The 21,369-nt window shown below is 40.0% G+C and overlaps 1 protein-coding gene across 1 annotated transcript in view; it reads right to left on the minus strand.

Moving 5' to 3' along the window:
* Positions 1 to 21,369, minus strand: part of fgfrl1a (fibroblast growth factor receptor like 1a) — a 70,036-nt gene that overhangs the window by 8,721 nt on the left and 39,946 nt on the right. The window contains exons 4-5 of the mRNA XM_044205316.1: positions 4,698 to 4,775; positions 828 to 1,127 (exon numbers count right to left, since the gene is read on the minus strand). Coding sequence (XP_044061251.1) covers positions 828 to 1,127; positions 4,698 to 4,775 — 378 coding nt within the window. The remainder of the gene's footprint in view (positions 1 to 827; positions 1,128 to 4,697; positions 4,776 to 21,369) is intronic.

The following is a 21,369-nucleotide window of genomic DNA, read 5'->3' on the forward strand; positions in this document are numbered from 1 at the left end:
GTGTTCTTGACATTCTACATAATCACTGTATTGTGGGTCAGAATGGAAACAATACCCATTTCAAACCCTATTATTTAGTTAGACAGGCCTCTCAGTCAAACAATAACACACATACTGTGTACGACACAATGTATGCTATTGTTTGCTCAACAAGTCACACACCACATTTCCAAAAATATGCTTTCTGATGTGTCACAACATGAAATGACCACATGCAGCCACATTTTTACATAGATAAAAAATTTTACAGAAACATTTTTAGTATGCTTCATCTCTTAAAAGTAGTGCTGAAACAATTAGTTGATGAATGGATTAGTCAATCGACAATAAATAAACAGTCAACAACTTTGATGATCAGTTAATCGTGTCATTATCAGGCAAAAATGCCAATTATTAGCTTTTTCCTACAGCTTCAATTTGAGGGTTTGACGCTTTTCTCCATTTTATATAACTGTAAATGGAATATTTTGGGGGTTTTCTACCGTTGGTCGGACAAAACAAGCTATTTAGCGGTCAGATTGAGCCCTGGAAACTTTTTTACTTTCACTATTTTCTGACATTTTATATACTAATCGAATTATTGACAGATAATGGGATAATGAAAATGGAAGGGGAAATTCTCTGCTATTTTATAGAGGATGCTGGTACATTTTGAAAGTCTGGGACAGACTTTGGAGGTGGCATTGATCTCTCCTGCTCTGTTGGGACAGGACACACACAACTGGGCAGATTCTTCCTAGCATGAAGCTTCAACCAATCTTTATCAAAGCTGAATAAGTTTGAGGTTAAGCACCCAGTTTCTCTCTCTAGAAAACATGGTGACTCACGTATGACTTCCACTTTGTAGGTGGCATTGATCTCTCCTGCTCTGTTGGAGACGTGGCAGGTGTACTTCCCGCTGTGCTCTGGTGTCAGGTACTTCAGACTCAGAGTCCATTTCTTCTTCTTCCCTTCCCCTCCTCCTCCTGCTCCACCGTCCTCATCCACCAGCGGCCGACTGTCCTTCAGCCAGACAATGTCCGGACGAGGGTTTCCGCTTGCTGTACACTTCAGGCGCACTGAGCTGCCCACTGGGCGAGCGATGACACGCTTCCTCATCTTTGACGGCTGGGTGAAACGTGGACGTACTGCGAGTGGAAAGAGGGTGAAAGGGATAATTGGAACTATAATTAGAAAGAGATCTAGTATTGGAAAACAAGGTGTATTGCTATTGGCTGCCTGTAGAATATGGGTTACTCTGGATACAAATTCAAACCAAAAATGTAAATATAAAGAGATATGTAACACACAGAAACTCTCTTTCTCCCTCTCAGTCAGCTAGGACTGAGCATTCTCCAAGAAAGAAACTCTATAATCACACAGATATTGTAGCATGTTGCTTGGCTTGGCTTTATGAACTGTGTGTTGATTCCTTGTTGCTCAATCTGACGTTTTATTGGTTGAACCCTTGTTTATGCATGCAGACATCTGCAGCAACTAATGTGATTACAAATTAATTTTCTGCCCCATGAATACTCTGCACTGATGCGTAACCTTCCACTCCACACCATGAAATCAGTTTCTTTGGAGTTAATAATAATCTGCATCTACACACAAGTACATTCATGCCTGGTGTGAACAGGCATAGATTGAGTGAATTTTTAGGACTGAACACGAAACTTGTTAACTTGTTAAGATGTTAACTTGTTTTGCAGTGTAAGGAGCGTCAGACAGGCTGAGGTCATTGACACAAGCAGGGCCAAGAATTCCATGTTGTGCTATAAAAACATATGGCAACGTGCCTCTTGGTATCTACAGCCTAATTTGCTGTAATAAACCTAATTGTTTTGTTTGAGAAAAATGTTTGAATCACTTCCTCTTCTCTCTGACACAAAAGACTTACTCACATGACCGGGAACCTTCACATACAAACACATGCATATACACAAATACACCAGATTCTTTTTTACCTCAAATCATGCATCCATGAGACCCCATCGTAAAACCCAGACACCCGCTAGACAGCTATGTAACATCACTGTAAATATCCGTCATGAATAAATATCTGTGCACAAATCATAAAACGCTTAGCATCACACCAAAAATTGATGCAAATCCTTTCTTACAAAACATAAAATGGCCAGTTAACCACATATACCTATTCAAACATCCACATCCCTTCACGCAGTTACATGACTTCACCCCATCTAGCCATTCAAGGATACATATTCCTCCTTTTGACAAAACCTAACCTAAACCCATGCATCTATTAATACACACATATCCCTCTTTAAAGAAACACAACAATCAGCGAGCAGTGAAAACAGATCAAAGAGGGAGAAAACTATCCAGTAGGGAGGGAGGAGAGGAAATCATTCACAGGAGTGCTTGATTTTATAGCCCTCATGTTCTAGCCACAGCAGATAGCCATCAACTGGGGCAATAAATCACCCTGAAACTACTGCAGTTGTGTCTCTTTCTTTGGATACAGTTATTATTCTAGCGCTAGGTAAACAAACAGGGGGGAGAGTTATGTGACGGGTTTGCACGCTTAAATGAGGAGATTTCACTACGGCTGCATTACTCAGTAGAATATAGCTGTCTGCTGACCGACAGGAAGCTGGGCAGGGTGACAAAACAAACATAACCGAACAGCTTTTTAGTCTTGCATTTGTCCCCCCCGTGACTAAGAAAAGCTACTGGACTACAGCTGAACTGTGACCAGACTCAGTCAATAGATCTAACAGAGAGTGGTGGAGAAGTAGAAGACAATGATTAATAGTTTAATGTTTTGGCAATGTCCTACTTTGATGATTACATAAATTCAACTGTGCTGGCTTAGACTGAAATAATTGAAAAGAGGAGAGAACAGTCAATGCAAAGAGCAGCTGAACTGGATTGGATAAAGAAGACACTAGAGAATGAACAAAATACATTTGAAATGAACTGATTTATATTATCCAAACTGAACCAAAGCAAACAGAAGTTAAGGAGAAAACAGATGGAAAGAGAAAGAGAGTGAAGTTCAAATCAAGGTTAGCACATACAGACGACTGACAGAAGAATAAAAATGGAGTGATGGCAGAGAAATTGAGAACAAAGAGAACGAGACATGTAGTTAAAACAAGAAAAAAGCAAAGGTAAGAGAGAGACACATGAAGAGGTAGAAAGAAAGAAAAACAGAGAGAGAGGAGAAGCGAGGGCGAACTGAGTGAGCAGTGATAGAGAGGGCGAAGAGGGGAGAAGGTGAGAGCCAGAACTGGCGAAAGGGCAGGCTTGTTCTGAGTCTCAGGGGCCACTTCAACGCCAGACTTCACAGTGTAAAAATACTGCTGACCCTACGACTGACCGCCTTTGATGAGACAGTGTGCCATGGACAGACAGACAGAGGGAGTATGTGTGTGTGTGTGTGTGTGTGAGAGAGAGAGAGAAAGAGAGCCTTGTGATTTCCAACTTGGATTCTGAGATTGAGGAGATTTTGGCTAATCTTGATTTGAGTAGTTTAGGTGAGGACTTGGGTTTAGTGTTAACATTACACTTACATTTAGGTTTAAGGTGAAGATTTAGATCAGGATTTGGACTTTGGTTAAGCTTAAACAAAGTTAAAATCTTTTGCTGAGGGTTAGATGAGAAGTCTGATACCACTCTCGTGTCTGTGCAAGTTTGCAGCTAGAGCCACGAGGCAGTTAGCCTAGCTTAACAGAAAGCCTGGAACCGGGGGGGAACAGCTAGCCTGGTTCTCTCCAACGTTCACAAATACACCTGACAACACATTTTAAACTTAGTAATTAACACAGATATTGTTTGTTTAATCCATACACAAACAGAAATGTAAAAATAGACAATTTGTTGTTTCATAAGAAGTTGCAACTGTTTCTTGGTTAAAAAAAAATCAGCCGAGAGCCTTGTTTCCTCCTCCTTCCTGTCTTTTGCTAAGCTATGCTAACTGTCTCCTGGCTCTAGCTTCATACTTAACTCACAGATATGAGAGTGGTATTGATCTTCTCATCTAACTCTCAGCAAGAAAGGGAATAAGCGTATTTTCCAAAATGACAAACTACTCCTTTACACACGTAGTTGTTGAAAATTTATCAGTACATTTATCAATAAAATACAATCCAGGAAGTCCAGCAACAATCGCAAGGTAAACAGCAGAAATACAATGTTCACATTACATTATTTATTTGATTGTTTTTAATCAGGATCAATTTTTTGCCACAGCCCCCTGTGTTGGCATCCCTGCTGCTGCGAAATGTGTGTGAAAAAAACAAAGAGAGTAAGTGTGAGTGTTCATGGATGTTTATGACAGAGAGAGAGAGAAAGAGAGGGAGAAGGGGAAGGAGAGAAAGTTGGATAAAAGGACAAAACAAGTAAAGAAAGAAGGGTTAAGTTACATGACAGAGGGGCCAGGGATACTTGGGAGAGGGGGGAGAAGGAAGGAATGTGTCCCACCAAATCACACCTCACACAAATAGACTGCTCTCCACTTTGTCAGAACCAATTATCTGAGCAAACGACCAACCTGATGTGGGCCTGTGTGTGGGCATATACCCTCACCTTCTCCCCTGTGACAGTGTACAAGGTGTTTATTGTACATTCTGCTACTGTACTTATTAAAATGTTACACACTCTCAGCTATCTAAAGTGTCACCTCTAGGCTCATTTTCAAATGTTTATATGCCTGTAGTGATAAGATCAGAGAAGTTACGAGTGGTTACCCAGTTTCCCAGCCAGCTCTGGGGCATGTTCAGAGTCACCGTTGGCCATCCCTGCTCCACTTCTTGAACTGGAGTCATCTGATGAGGGAGAGAGAAAGACAAGAAGCATCATTAGTGAATTGACCATTTCTAAATACAGTAGTTGATCATGGGTAGTATACTATACAAAGAGACCTGATGCAACAAACTCCAGCCATCAGACAAATTCACTTGTACTTTCAATTGTCAGTGCTGATTAAGTCAGGATTCTATACCCACTTATAGCTCCAGTTAAGAGTAAAATAAACTCTGAGCCCTCAACACTCCACCATGCATTTCAAATTGCTCAGCAATGGACCAGCATCACATTTCTTGACAAATGAGAAAACCAAATGACAAATAATATGATATGTATGTCCATTAGTGTGTACATACATATCATAAGACTCATTCACTCATAAATGTGTTCCTTACACATCTAAAAAGATCCAAAATTACCTTTCAGGGAAAAAATTACATAGTACAAAGAGCAAATTCCTTTTTGAATACCTTTATGCTGTATGTGCCTGTATCATACTCTACAGTATCATATTGCTTTTACTCTCACGCTAGTCTATCAGATTCCCTTTCTCAGCATGTCTTCCCACAGTGATTATCAAAAAGATACAAACATCTGTCTGGTCCTTCATGCTAGGAACCGCTTCAAGATGGAACCAATGTATCCGAGAGGCCCTTTAACAGGGATGTGGGGAGGGTTGATACAGTGCAATATCAGGTCTGTCAAAAATACATGCAGCGGGGGTGGGGTGGGGGGTAGGGTGGTGGTGCGGTGCGGTTAACTTGGCTTGAACCTGAACCTTCAACCCAAACCTGATGGTAATTATGGGTAAAAAAAAAAGAAAAAGGAACCAAACAGCCGTGGACCACCTGCAGGAAATATGTGAGAGAGTGTGCGTAATTGTAAATGGATATGTTTATCGTGCATGTTGGTACATATATGGATCTGTGCGTGGATTTTAGAAGACCACCTGAAAGCTCAGAGTGTTTAATGCAGCGCCAAATGTCTTTAAAGCATCACTATTTGGATGATGCAATGAAAGACGCATTTGAAATACAAATCTAGGCATGACCTGCATCCTCGGGGCTGGTATTAATAGGATACTGGCAGGCTGTGTGGTGCAGACCCTGTACATGTTTGTTTGTGTGTATCTTTTTGTGTGTGATATGAATTACTATATGGGTGTGTCAGTGCATGTGCGGGTGCGTGCGTTCTGGTGTTATTTAACTAAGTGGTAACTTGAGGTGCCAGAATTCCCGTTGCACCTCACTCCTCCCTCCCTCGGACTCCCCCTTCATCCCTCTCTCCTGCCACATGCACAGCGTGTTCTAAGAAACAGCAGCATGTTTGAAGCAGAGCGGTATGGGGGTCTGATCTGCCAGGGGAACATGGTTTAGCACTCTTAACAGCTAGCAAACCCTCCCCCAGGCCTGGTGTGAGCCTGTAAACCTTATTTGGCAGACCTCCTAGAGACCCGCTCACAGAGGGGGGCTGGACCGCTTCCACTGTCCATACAGTGCAGCCATACATTCAAAGTATTCAAGTTTTTCCCAAATTCAAAACACACATACTTACAGTGGGTGTGTGTATATATATATACATATATATATATGTATATGTATATATATATAGACATAAATACAAATCAGCAACATAAAATCTACTAACACATGTGTTTTGATTAACAGTGGAGACCAGGCAATTGATGTCAAAACAGAGTTCATATCTAACACACGATGTTACACACACGACCAGCTGACTCCTCCATTAACACTTCACTCATGACTTGAAGAGGAAGCTTTCATCCAAAGATGTTCAGAGAGAAGAGAGAGCAAACTGAATGTGTGTTGTCTTACTAACTATAGTGTCATTAACACCATACATAAGTTAGTCGCCCAAGGCTCCTGCTAAAAAAAACATTCCTTTACACACTCACACACACATATACAGTATATACTATATATGTATATATATACACACTGTAATAAATATGTCTGGGATGTGACACCTTTTAAACCTTCTAGTCCTTTAGTGAGTAAAAATGTAACAGTATCTTTCCGTGTCAAACCTGCAAATCACACATCTGTCAGCATGTTAGACATCCAGCTTTCAGAAACTGTTTCTGCCAGCAGAGTCAGTTTTACGCCTTTCTTTAGCTCTGTTATACGAGTGTTAGGTTGGGGGTAGAGTTAATGTTTCACTGTTTGTTTCAAGTTGAACACACACAGAGTAGAAAACATATTCCCTCCCTGCTTCAGCTGTTTTCAATAAACAAAATGTTTTCTTCTGTTCCCATTCCACCTTCTAATGTTCGGCCAGATACTTTGGCTGGTGATTACAGCAACTCATCCACACACACACTCACAGGGCCACATACACACACATAGTCATGCATACGTGAAGACAAGTTGTATAAGCGAGCGTATACACACTGTCAAAACTCAGATAAGCTAAAGGCAGCTAGCTACATACTCAAAAGAGTCCCCAGCCAATCTAAAGAATTGGTATGGGGTTGATTCGGAGATATTTTAATGGATCTGTTTCGGCTAAAATAATCAAAATCAAAATTGGATCCTTTCTGTACTGTACTCTACTGTGTTTTGTCCACCTCAGCCTGCTCGTGTTGCAGCGCTGCTCTCCTTTACCACAGCTGGGTTCTACTGTGCAGCATTTCTTTGCATTTGCGAGTGAAAATTAGAGTGTGTAGGTGAAGGCAAAAATTATTTGGATGCACTGGTGAGGGATACTGAGTTTGGACACTGAGGTTGGCAAAATACACGGATTTGCTAAACTCCAATGCTAATTATCATTAGCAAAGAGCAGTCTGTACAAAACATTCATGTAGAAGCTTCTCATTTTTAGGCAACGCTGATCGTCATCAGTTAAAATGACAAACGTCATCGGCGGCAGACTATACCAGCTATCACTAATTAACGTTAATTCCATGAGCAATGGTTCAACAGTGTGCTACATTTCACACATTCACTGGCTGGGTACTCCTGTGTGAGTGTGTGTGTGTGTATTTGTATAACCCCTTCTTGTAATTACTTTTAGTTCTGTAGAGAAAAGGCAGCAATTGGACATGAGGCATGCTCAGAAATATGAGTCCCAAATCTCCAGTGTGTATGTGTGTGTGTGTTTAAGTGTATGTTTGTTTGTGTGACTGTGTCCAGGGGACCAGTGTTTTCCTAAAGGGTCATGTCCTTCCAGTTTTAATATAGAGACACTGGATATGTGTGTGCATGTGTTAAGGCTGAAAGGGAGATATGCTTCTGAAGAGAGAAAGGTTGTGTGTTGGCTCCTACTGACCGCTGGTTGTTGCAGCATCAGGGCCAAAACCAGCTTGATGTGAGTTTGTGTATCTGAAAAATCCAGTAAACTACTGTTAGTCCTCTAAAACTGACCACTGTCACAGTTTCAGGCTTTACACAGGCACAGCTTGCCTCACACTTCATCCAGATTTGATGTTTCACTTCATAATTCAGACAGGAGCTACCGCAAGTGAACAAGTTTTACATAACAGTGGAAGGCGAGGCATTGTTCAGTTAAACCTGGGTCCCAGGAGGGTTTATTTTTGCATCACCAACAATAGCTTGCTTTTAATATTGCAGGGGATTGCAGTTTTGACCAAAGTTGAAGTTTAACCCAAATGGATGATGTGTAAATGAACAGAAATACCATAAAATAATTTTCAAACTTCACATGAATTGGTTCTAATTTTAACCTGATAAATGAGTCATGTTTCAAACAAGTTCTTGTACAGTAACTTTATTCTTTTACACTGAGGTTCAAAGTTCATTCTTGACCTTGGAAACAGCAGTTTAGAAAACAATGTCACCACCAATTAGTAGCTGAAGCTTTCAATCATATCTGACGTTTATCTGATGTTTTCGATCATATGACATGATCTTCATCAGCAGAAGAGAGAAGAGTTTGCCCAGTTGTCACAGAATTGTAGATGGTAACACTTTAAGGACTTCTCATTCATGCTAGTTTATAAACTGGGATTTATTTATTTCACTTTTAGAGCAGGGTTTTAAAGGTTGTATTCTTTCACTTTTGCACCTATCTGAACCACTGTACAATCGATCAATTTGCAGTTATTTAAAATAATGTAAATAAAAACTACCACCATACCAGAATAGTTTTTTAATCACAGATGATTTCTTGATGCATGTTTAAAGTAATAGTAATATCTAATCGTCATTAAAACAATGCTTATTCAGCCCATTATCTGTACATGAAAGGTTTTACAAAAAAATCTGTAGCTGCAGAACTCTTTCCTGAGGGAGATCGTTTAGTTTAATCCGCAGGAAGTGATGCACTTAACATGTTCAGTTTGTTTGGAGCAGTGATAGCAGATGACTGCAAAGATCAAATCCAATTTTAAAAACTGAAACATCTTGAGCATATAATTCAAATCTGTTTAACAAGTGACCTCTGGTAGGTGCAAAGATAGGTACCACAGAGAGTTTCGAATTACCATTTTAGAAGAGCCTGGGTAGCAGGATAAGATGATAAATGTTGGATGTCAGACAGATGAACTTTAGAACCTCATTCTTCAATACAGTTTTGCAAGGATCTATGCTCCAAACCCATCTACTGTAACAACCAGCAGAATAAACACCATTTGTTGGCCTGTCAGTGCACTGACCCCCTACTAAAACACACACAGTGTCATTATAACTCCATCAGTTCAACAATACTCTGGAAACACGTATGTTATAAGTTCATTATTGCTGCTTTTGGAATAACACAAGAGATTTAACATTTTCTGAACTGGAGGGGTTTTGTTTGTGGGTGAAGAAAGAGACATCCAACATCTCTCTCTCTCTGTTTGTCTGACCCTCTCTCACAAAGTATTACACCACAGTTGTCCTGCATTTTGACCCCACGTTCCAAACATTTTCTCTCCAGCCACAGTCATTTTAGGAATATTTATTCGAATTTAGTTGCCACAAGTTGCAACATTACACGCAGTGCCATTGTAATAAATGGCTAGATTTACATGTTGTAGCTCCAGATCCTAAATGAAGTACTGTAGATTGTTCTGTGGAAACTTTCTGTCTGCAGTGTGGGTCGTGTTTCATATGGAATTAGCAGCTCATGCAATCCTCCATGGACAGTAGGTGTTTAATGTACTTTGGCACAAGCCAAACCACCAGACTGTACAGTGTAAAACAAATGTGGATATCAATGTGAAAATGTATAGTTTTTTGTTAATTAACCAAAAAATAAAATAAAATAACATAACATATATAAATGAATAAAAGGTTTTATAGTGACAAAGCATCTGCAAGACGCTAATCATATTTCAGTGAATCAGCCAGGAGTTTGTAGTAATATGGAACATTTATTAACAATAAGGAAAACAACAAAACAGACCAAACTCAAGGTCAAATTAACAACATTATTTCTGAAGCTTTCAACCATATCAAATAATCTTCTTCAATTGATGGAATTGATGTATGTGTTAGGTCTTGAGATGAGAAGTCCTTAAAGTGCTATATTGATGAACAGCTACTGGGCTGAGCTCAGATATCAACAGATCCATCTCCATGACAACTGAGCAAATTCCTACCTGATGAAGACTGTGTGATACAGCTGAAAGCTCAGGCAAAAAACAGTGATGTGACCTTGAGTTGGGATTGTTTTTTTCAAATTACTATTCAGGATAATGTTGTTTAGGGCTGAAATGATTAGATGATTAATCAAAAAAGTGACTGACTGAATGAATTGGCAATCGTTTATTGAGCAAAAATGCCAGTAATTTGCTAGTTTCAGCTTCTGTTTCATAATCACTGTAAACTGACTGTTGATTCTACAAAACAAGCAGTCTGAAGACATCACCTTGGGCTCTGGAAACTTGTGATCAGTGTTTTTCAACATATTTTGACATTTCATAGACTAAATGATTAATCAGTTATTTAAAAAATGATATATTAATTGATAATAACATTTTCTTTTCACAATGTTTGATGTTTTCAGTCTTCTTGGACCATTTTCAGCATTGTCAAAAGATTATATATCTAATAGATTATTAATGAAAATAATCATTAACTGCAACTCTAATATTATTGTGATTTTAACTTTGTCACTCCCCACAGGAAAATTGTTTTTCCTGTCACTTTTTTGTTAGAATTCCTCCAATCACTACGCCATAGGATTGTCTTAAAAGCCATTTCACAAAATCAAGACGCCAATGTATGAAAAAAAAAAAGTCACAGTCTTCATGCTTAAAGTAAGCAAAATGTGTGTTAGTGCACACAAGCACACACGTGTACACTACTCCACGGACTCACACACACACACACACACACACACACACACACACACACACACACACACACACACACACACACACACACGTCACTGTGATTTACACTCTTGCCTGTGGAGAGGCTGTGTAGCCTTATGGAAATCATTATAACTTGTGCTGCTACACAGCCCTCCATTAACAGCATGAGAGAGAGACATTGAAAGGGGCTGCGACGGAGAAAGAGAGGGAACAAGACGGGAACTGACTGACTTTTAGAGGAGGTCAAGAGGCAGCAGGAGAGAGATGAAAAGACAGAGTTGGAGAAGAAAAAGGCGACAGTGCAGAGAGAGATTTATTAACTGTAACTGCAGAACAGACAATCATACACTAACAGTTAACTGCTACTCTCTATGAGCGACAACACTGGCTTACATGACAGATTAACAGCTTGTGTGTGTGTGTGTGTAAGCCCAGAGTATTTAGCGGGCAGTGATCACATTGGTGACGTGTGTTTGAGGTGATGACATTTCCCAACGTTCATTATATCACTGAAGCACACACACATGTACACAGAACCAAGTTTAAAAATTCTGAAATGTTTCTGGAACATTTGATCTCATTACCCCTCATCATCATACACATGCAGACACACACACACACACACACATACTCACGATTATACTTACTAACATAGACACATGCACATTTACACAGAAACTATTTCATATAGTGATCTTGGTATGTGGTTGATTAACTAAGGTTTTTTGCTAGCAGGAGTTTCAGAGTGAAGGCAGGTTCAAGGGGGCTCAGGATGTGTGTGTGTGTGCATGTGTGTGTTACTACATGGGTCTTATTCCTCCCTTTGCAGGTTTAGGTAAAGAACTAGAGAAAGAAAGAGGTATACGTACGTATAAAGTATATTGAAATCCAAAAATCTGACATTGAGGTTTTGTTACTTAATAATGGATAATGCACAATAATCACTTCACTGACTAAAATGTGCCTTTTAACAGGTAGCTATGGCTAACAGTTTTGATCAGTAGTGCACTTGACATGAAGTCTTGGAACTTACAGTTACAGTTTCAGTTTTCCAAAGTCACAGGATACAAAAAGGCTTTCCTCACTGATTCATATCATTCCTTAAACTTTTCCTTAGTGGAACAAAATGTGCAATGTTTAAGTCACAATTGAATTAGATTGCAGTGAGAATAACAGAAAGCTAGTCAGAAAGAACCTCAGTTTGTTCCAAGCCCCAACAGCAGAAGTAGGATTGCATAAGAAGCACTAAAGGTTTGAAGTCATATTAGAGATCCCTGCAGCTTAGTTGTGATGCAGAAATGCTTTGGACTGCTGACAAAAATTAATGGAAGTCCCTAGATTCCAAACTAGTTCTTCCTCAACCCATGTTCAAACGTTCCACTAAAATTTTATTGACATTGGTTCAGTAGGTTTTTGAAACACTGTGCTAAATACCAGACAAGCAGACCCAAAGCAAAAACATAACCTCTTTGACAAAGGCTAATATCTACAGCTGATCAATCATAACTAATAAGTCAATCACAAACACACAGTACATATCAAACTGGACAAACTTTCCTTCTCCCCAGGATTTTTTAATGAAGGACATGACTTCCCCAACAGCTTAAAAATGTGGTTGCTCTTCCGGTGTAGCTCTGATGACACACTAAGAGTCACATGGTAAAACCAATGCAAAAAGGGTGGATGGCATGCACATCCAACTCCAGTTGGGAGGACAAAAACAGCATATATAGAAATAGAAAAAGAGGGAGGTAGTGTTCAAAATGAATGATGCAAGCTCCCAAGTGTTAAGTGTTTAGTTTTGACCATCAAGGTCTTCACCAGGGTAAAAAACCCTGACCTTGATTGTGAAAATTAAATGATATTCACTGTGCGGATTACTTTTCTTTTTTAATCACATGGTAAAATCATTCATAATTTCATACGAAATGGTCCATTCTTATGTCTTTAAGTACTTCATGTCATGTATGAATATGTAACAAAGTAAAAAAGGGCAGCACACAGACAAACATGCCTAGTCATCAATATAAAGAGCTTACCACTCAGAGCTACAAGTTTTTCCTCCAGCAGCAGTTACTGCTTTTATAACCTTATGCCCAGCTGGTCCGGCTGTGTAAGTTCTGCTTACTGTTGCAGCAAAAACCATCCGTGTATATTCTTAAGTTATATTAGAGATGTTGAACAGTTAAGGCTTATCTAACCCATAATCCCCTGCTCTCCACCTTCCCTGTCTGTGTTCTCTCCCTGCAGAAGTAAACACTGAGTGTGTACGTTTCTACAATGAAGTCAAACAGAGCTCTGTTTCACTTGTAGACTAAACAAAAACAGCTTTAGGGGAAACCTTTTGTATGCCAGCATCACGTTAGAGAGAGAACAAGAGAAATAAAAAGTGAAGGTGCATGCATCTTTGTGTGTGCAAGTGTGTATGTCTAACTCTAAGCAGAGCTCTGTATTTCCTGAAGCCTAGCAGAGCGCAGTTTGATCTTGTGCCATGAATGGGCTCAACATACTAATTACAGCCACCTGTGTTTGTGTGAGTGAGTGTGTGTGTGTAAGGTATGAGTAGCTGCATGAGGGAGGAGGGTGACTGTATGGCCATGAAAAAAGCGACCTGCTGTTTCCACTCTGTCCACACACACACACACACACGGGCACACACACACACACACACACATTTAGAAGAAAAAATAATGTAGCATCATACTTTGAGGAGGCAGAGGTGCTGTTTTCCACTCTTAGGTTAACCTTCAGTGTGTGTTTGTGTCAGGCCTGTTACATTCACTTTGGCCTTGTCCGTGTCTCACAACCAGGCGGCAGCATGTCTGAGTGTGTCTGTCCAGCTGTCAGTCACTCAGTAAAACCAGGGATGCACTGGAAGACGTTTTAAGTCTAAACATACAAGAAAACTCTAATTTAGTGGGGACAGAGAGGCAGACAGATTGGGCCAATTGCTTCATTAATCCATAAAACCACTCACATTGTGCTCACCACAAATTCTCTCAAACTCCTGCAGCGGCTTGCTTTGAAGCTGTTTTCCATGTGTGCAACAAGGCCTGACGACGCACGTTTCACCTTTTCAGTGAATTCCAGAAAAGCAACTTGTATAATAAATAATAATAATAATTGGGCGAATATGGCATTAATAATCAGAGTAAACTAACCATCTCACTTCTAATGCTGTTTTTGCTCCCATCTTAAAAATATGTCTTCATCACCATCATATAGTATCTTTCAGTCTGTCTGTCCATACTAAAGCTTGTTTCCCCCCAGGACAGACCTCCCAGATACCATTAAATAGCTATAGGTTGACTCACTGCTGTGTTCCAAGTAATGTTCTTCAACTTTCTGTCTTTATTTTTATAAAAACAGTGGGTAAAAACTCAAAGCTTATATGTTAATCTTTGTGTCAGTCACTAAGTCAGCTTGAATGTCTTTCGCAGTGTCTTTTTCTTTTGTGTATTCATGTGTGCCTACCATTTAGTGTAGCTGAAGATGGACTGCAGGCGACTACTCATGTGTTCGATCAGGAAGCTACAAACTACACGCACACACTGCCCTTGTAGATAAAACGGCCATTTTTATGGCAAAAGTAGTAAATATTAATAGGATCACAGCTCAAAACATCTGGTGCTCTTGTGTTTCACTCCTCAACAATGTAACTTCTAAGTTTTTTCTTGAGAGTACAATTGGCTTAGGATGAAGGTCAGGCAGTAGTTTGAGTGTTGAATAACAAAAAAATTTCCTTGAGAACAGCAAAGCCCCCAAAGTTTCCAGTTCCTCTTGACAAAATCCTCAATAAGCTAATGCTTCCAGGTGACTAATTTAAGCCAGGGAGCCGAGTTTTGGCTAAAACTGCTAGCAATAAAATTCTGTTCCAGGAAGTAAAATCTACCACCCCTACAGACTGAGAATAGTTCCAGACCCCTTTGCACTGCGACTTTTATAGATCCACTGTACAGCTGTATTATAATGTACTGTTCTCTCCCTTCTCACCCTAACCATGTCCTTTTCTATGTTAATTCACATTATATTTTGGAGTGCCTAAATGTAGTTATAGCTCTTGTCCACACTGACTCAGGATGAACAGCAGAATAAGCTCACACTTTTGTGGTTGCTAGGAGCAGTCAACTTAACATCTGTCATGTCTATTGATTTGTGCAATACCTTCGGTTTAATCACTAAATCGTAATCACTATCACTGAATTTGTGTTTTATAGCCAATACTATATTCACAGTTTCAAAACTACAAAGGCCAACTCCTGCGTCTCCTGCACAGTGAGGGCAGAAGAGACTCAAACAGTCTAAATGTTGGGAAGACTAACCTTTATACCTTTAGATTGCTAACAGATTCTTACTGTAGCAATCAAACTCCGCTGTAGCTGCTGGAAACATGAATGTCTACACCTGGCCAGTTATCTACAGGAGAAACATTTTAGCATCATAGAACAAAATGTACCAAGAAATGTACTATACATCACAGATAGCTTTTCTTTTCTTTTAACTCTGTGAACGTGTTTTGATTTGATTTTCCTTCCTTGAGTATCCTTGAGTAAGAAACTAAATCCCTATCTGCTTTCCTACTGCTGACCCTGGCCACTGACCTATATTATATTAGTATTTCAGTAAATCTTTTTGCAACCGCTGCCTCACTGCAGCAGTGAGGGGAAGGAGGAGAGAGTTCAACTGTGTCGCTTCCAGCTGACAAAGCACAAATCTTGCCCCATTCAATCTCCATCTGATATTATCCAAATACACAATATGTGATTAACATGCCACATTTTTATGGGGCGTTAATAAGTCCAGATCCATTTTCCAGCGGAGTTACTCCTCGATTCAACTCTGGTATATTTTCAGACGCTGCGGCCAGGCACGGGCCATTTACCCTTGGCGGTCAGGTTTTGGTTGACAGCAAGGCCTGGGTTTGGTTATGACATGAAAAATGTTGAGAAAACCAACAGTGAGAGAATACACAAAGCACCCCAGCCTCTTCCAACGCTGAACATAGACTGTGTCAGAGCGTAAAATATCAACAGAGCGATGAAATAACATACAGGCACGAGGCACAAGTGATTCCACACACTCGCTCATAAACGTCACACAGCGATGGGGTTTATGAGTTCTAAAAACATACAGTTAGGGATCAAGTTTTGGGTTTTCTGTGTGTGTGATATACGCACGTGTGTGTGTGTGTTTATAAAACAAAATAATCTGGTTAAGTTCATTTTATTTTTAAGTGAAAGTAGCCTCCTTGCCTTCCTCCTCCTCTTTTCCACATGCATGTGCAGTGTGTGTGCTTGTGACAGTGCATTAATCCTTGCATGTGCAGTGCGTGTGCTTATTCACATAGCTGTTTTACATCACTGTTCACACTTCATTGATGGAGGAGCAGGGTCAAGTGTGGAACACAGACTAAAATTCGCTTAAAATGGAGACGATATGGACGCCACGCAGGAATCTGGCAAACATACAGCTGCAGCCTAAAGCCTTGACCCTCCACCCAGCAGATTAACGTGATGGAGGCGATCCAGTCAAGGACAGAAATGATTCAGTGGAATTACTGAATTACTTCATGTCCGCTGCTCACAGGGGGGCTCTGAGATCACAGAAGTGGAAATAGTGTGTGTCAACATACAGTACACACAGGATACACAGATGACATATAAAGTCAAAGGCATGAATGCAAACTCGCAAGACTGTCTGTGAACAGCTGCAGATGGTCTTGCGTGACCCAAAGGGGATGCAGATAGCGCTAAATTAACTATACAGACATGGTTTTAACATGTCTGAGGGAAATGCACCACTATGTTGAAGAATTAGTCTCTAACTGTGTCTGTCTGCTGTTTGGTGCTGAGCAGGTAGTGTAGAGTGGGAAAGTTGTAAAGTAAAGTTGCGGACTGGACACCTAAACAATGAGCTGAAACTCAAAACTCATAAAGTTCTGTAAAGCCGAGAGGAGCTGCAGATTCAGGTGATAATTCTCTGTAGGTTCATCACTACAAGTGACCCCTTTCATATTGTCACGTTGTTTTCACATTATAATTTGATACATTGTTATTATTTAAATATCGATTATAGCCTATAACATTTCTGTCATAGACCTTTGTCACACATTAGACTTATATGAAACAACATCTTTATACTCCAGCCAGAGATGGCAACAACCACATGCGGTAGTTCACTACCTTCTTTTGCATGACTTAATTTCTCCTATGCACCTGTCTACCAGGTGTGCATTACACAATGTTCCTTAAATCAATGTTAAAAGACGCTATTACCAAAGTACTAATTTAATCCTCTAGTCTTCAGTAACTCTCTAGATTCATTCTCCTAAACAACACCAGTTATTTGTGTTCACTTATGTCAGTTTCATGACAGCACTCAAAAAGAACAAGACATAAATGCTTGGTGCAAATCCATGCCTGTTGTCTCTGAGTTAAGGCATTCCGGGAAACAAAAACTCCAGCGCAGTGGTTGCCTACCTGAGGGATGAACTACACAAAAAAGTTGCGAGATAACGCTGTAAGGCTGCAAGATGACAAAAAAGGCTAGGAACTGTTTCTGTTACACAAAATTCTAAATATTTTTCAACTCTTTCAACTAATCTTTTTCTATTGGATAGTTTTACTTTTTAAGGCCTCTAAATTGAATTGTAGACATGAGAAAACAAAGGGTCACAGGCACTCCTTGCTTTGTTTTAAGGGATCACAAGCCAAAAAGTTTGGGAACCGTTTCTATAAACCAAGTTTAAACCAAGACTTTTAACAGCAAGTGTGTGTTATGTTCTGAAGGGATGAAGAAGGTGCACTGTCTGTTTAAGATGCACCAAGTCAGATATATTTAGTAATTTGCTCCAACCTCAAACCATCCTGGCTTATAAAAACTACTGTCATATCCCTAAAATAGATGATGTCCCCATGTCCCAGTGTAGCCTCTCTCTTGTGTGAAGGTCCACTGCACAACAGGAGGCAGAAACGTTACAGTAACTCCTTATAATGATGGATGGTAAAACCACTTAATACTGGTGTACTGTGTACTGTGCTCGTGGCCCCTGTATGTCATTGTTAAACTGCCTTGGTGCCTTAAAAAGCAAAGATGTTTGGGCAAAAAACGAGACAGTAATTGTTATATTCAAAAACCCTGGGCTTTAATTGGGTGAATTAATGAAGAAAACAACAGTTGTATAAATATGTCTTTGTTCCTGAATGCAAGTGTATGTATGTATGTATTTGTGCATGTAAAGTATGTGTACGTGTAAACCATGTATGTGGGTTTATCTTTATTTTTTATTAATTTTTATGATATGCATGTATCTGCCTGTATTTCTGTCTTTGTTGATTTGTTATTGAATGTGTGTGCGCCATTAAGTGTGAGTATGTGACTGAGCATGTGTCTCCATGCACGTGAACATGTGTATGCAATGTGTACTTTTTATTGAGTGCTTAAGTGTATATTAGTGCATCTGCCTGCATTTATGTGTGTATCTGCCTGCAAGCAAGGACATGTGCACCGTCTTTCGCATCCAAGTGCATTTGTGTGTGTACTGTAAAGGTGGCTGTGTGTATGCATGTATATGTGAGTGTGTATGTTTGTGCTCGTCCAGCTGCTGCCTGTGTAACTCTAGTAAACATCAAGGCGGTGCTTTACTTTGCTGAATGAACAAATCTCTCACATCCATCGCCACGCGCCGCCTTTGAAACACACACCGCCGGCCTCGGCTCAGGGCTTTGAACTCTCAATCATTCCCTCCCTGTTCTTCCATGTATCAAATTATACTCCAGTTAAATATCTACTCATTAGTACTTTAGTAGTTTTCTCCCCATTTGACCTCTTTCTCATCTTACATTTCTGAATTCATTTTCACAACTCGGGCTGAAGGTACCATCTGGGGCTGGGGCCACCTGAGGTGGAGAAGACTAAAAAGAACATTTCTACTTTTGGTGTCCTGCAAACTGCACAAGCTCTCCCTCCTAAATCTCACCTACTTCCCTATCCCCATAAGACTCATCTACTCTGTATTACTGACTATCCATCCATGATTCCTAATGTCCTTTCATTTATTGGCTTCTACAGTCAGATTCCAATTAACTCCCTTTCATGTCTTATCTGATGTATCATCCGTTAAACCCCAACAATTCATTAACTAGAAAACAATGAAAAACTACTTGATAAAAAGCCTTTGAAAGGTAAAAAACAAAAAAACTACTTCATAATAAGTTCTGTAGAGTGTATAAGTTACTGTACAAGTAGACACAGTCAATTCAGTTAGGCAAGATTTGCAGATGTAAAGTAAATACAAAACAAAATAAACTACTATGCAATTCTAATTTATGTATTACTTTGGGCTCTTTACAGAGTAAAGTGTTTTTTGCTTATACATACATAGTGGTAATTACATGAATCCATTTTAAGTTGCAGGGCAAGTATATGCTGGTATGTTGACTTTTAAACATTAGAGGAATCAGATTCACTTGCAGGGGAAGGTCAGTTATATATTTCTCTAGACACGACTGCTTCATGCTGATGCAGTAAATTCCACCCACTCAGTATTCTCAGGAAAATAATATACACATTATAAATCATTGGTAGCTTCTATGTGACCCAGCTCTGCTTACCGCTGCTTTGCTCAGTGCCGAGCGCTGAACTCCACTGTGATCACTGCTGGAATGTCGGAGAGGCCTTAAAACGAGTCACACTTCAAAGCAACTACTGGACCTCTTAAGTATTGGTCATATGCATGTGCACAAGCGTGTGCATGAGCTTGTTTGCTTTGCACATACTAAACATGTATGATGCATTTCTGCATAGATCTGCATGCATGCTCACAAGTGTGCCAGCGTGTGTTTACAGGCTCTTCTGTACATGTTTAGTTTTATGTGTGTGTGTGTGTGTGTTGAGAATATGCGGTTGTCTTGTTTAACTTCAAAGATGCTGGCACACTCTGCAGTGTGAGGCTACACGCTGACAGGCTGTCTTCGATGAACGACTTTTTACAACAATGTAAAACGTACCTGCTCATCATGTTGTGCTGCTGGGCGACGTTTCAACATGACTCACCCTGATGCCTGCTTTGTTCAACACTCATTTGCTCAGAGCTGTTTTTTATCTGCTCCCAGTGGGATGCTCTCTTGCTGCTTACTCACCTTCAATAGTCAGTGTTTTGCTTGAGAACATTTCATCAGGACAGATATTTGCATATGTTTGGTCTTGTAGTCCTGGAGCGTATGTTTAGACTCCAAGTTTAGACTCTGAAACTGGATAAGACTAAGTAACGCAATGCATCAGGCAGTTGTTTACAGTATGCCCATGTGGTTAGAAGTGTACTTGTGTAAATTAGCAACACACATTGCTGCTGTCAGGTGAAAATCTCTTCACCCCAAGGTCATCTACAGGTTGAGGGGATTTCACGCCCTTTGGGCATAGAAAATCCCTTCAAATTCCTACTGGATACATTAAGAAGCACACTTCTTACAGTAAAAACATGCCATATTTCTTAATTTTGTGACACAGTGGCAGTGAAGATGCTCAGAGTCTCAGATGGATGCTGGATGATGGAAACAAGTAGCAGTACAGAAGGAGGAGAAGGGTCTGCGTGGGCTGACAGGGCCTAAACTCTGAAGCTTGTTCTCATCATTTAACGACATGTCTGACAGCATCTACACATCCTCCGCTCTCCCTTCTTGTCTTCTTACTTCTGTTTCCACTTGTTGTGAGAGCTTTGGTCTGACGGCCAAGTAGAGTTACAGCAGAGAACCGAAAAGGACACACTCGGCTCATCACGGCGGCTTAAATCCGACAAATGTTGGCATGGAGCGCTCTGAATCCCCTTCAAAGCATGAATGAAAGCGTGGGCAAGCTCGTAACAGCACAAAACCTCTGGGTGGTGCTGAATTTAGTGTGCTCGATACAGAATGAGAGACAAAGGGATGTGCACAATTAAATCAATATTTGGAAAATTTGGACATTTAGACACAAATTCTATAAAAAAAGTAGTACACATTCATATAAACAAATAAAAAATAGAGTCAGAACAGAGGAATGTAGAGAAGAGATTACGGTCATGGCCACTGTGTGTGTGTGTGTGTGTGTGTGTGTGTGTGTGTTTTGTGTGTGTGTATCAGTTTTCAGCATGCTGTCACACTGATCAAACTTCAGGCTGATAGCAGAGGCGCCGCACAACCATCGCTGTGTTTGCCTAAGAACCATGGGGAAAAACTGCACACACACATATATACACACACACACACACACACAGTGAAAACATATTGTGCATGCATTTATGTGAAATATAATGCAGTGGAATGTAGCGACATTATGCAAGTAAGTACATGCAGACACAC

The sequence above is a fragment of the Siniperca chuatsi genome, linkage group LG8, assembly GCF_020085105.1.
Source record: "Siniperca chuatsi isolate FFG_IHB_CAS linkage group LG8, ASM2008510v1, whole genome shotgun sequence".
In the NCBI taxonomy this organism is placed as follows: domain Eukaryota; kingdom Metazoa; phylum Chordata; class Actinopteri; order Centrarchiformes; family Sinipercidae; genus Siniperca; species Siniperca chuatsi.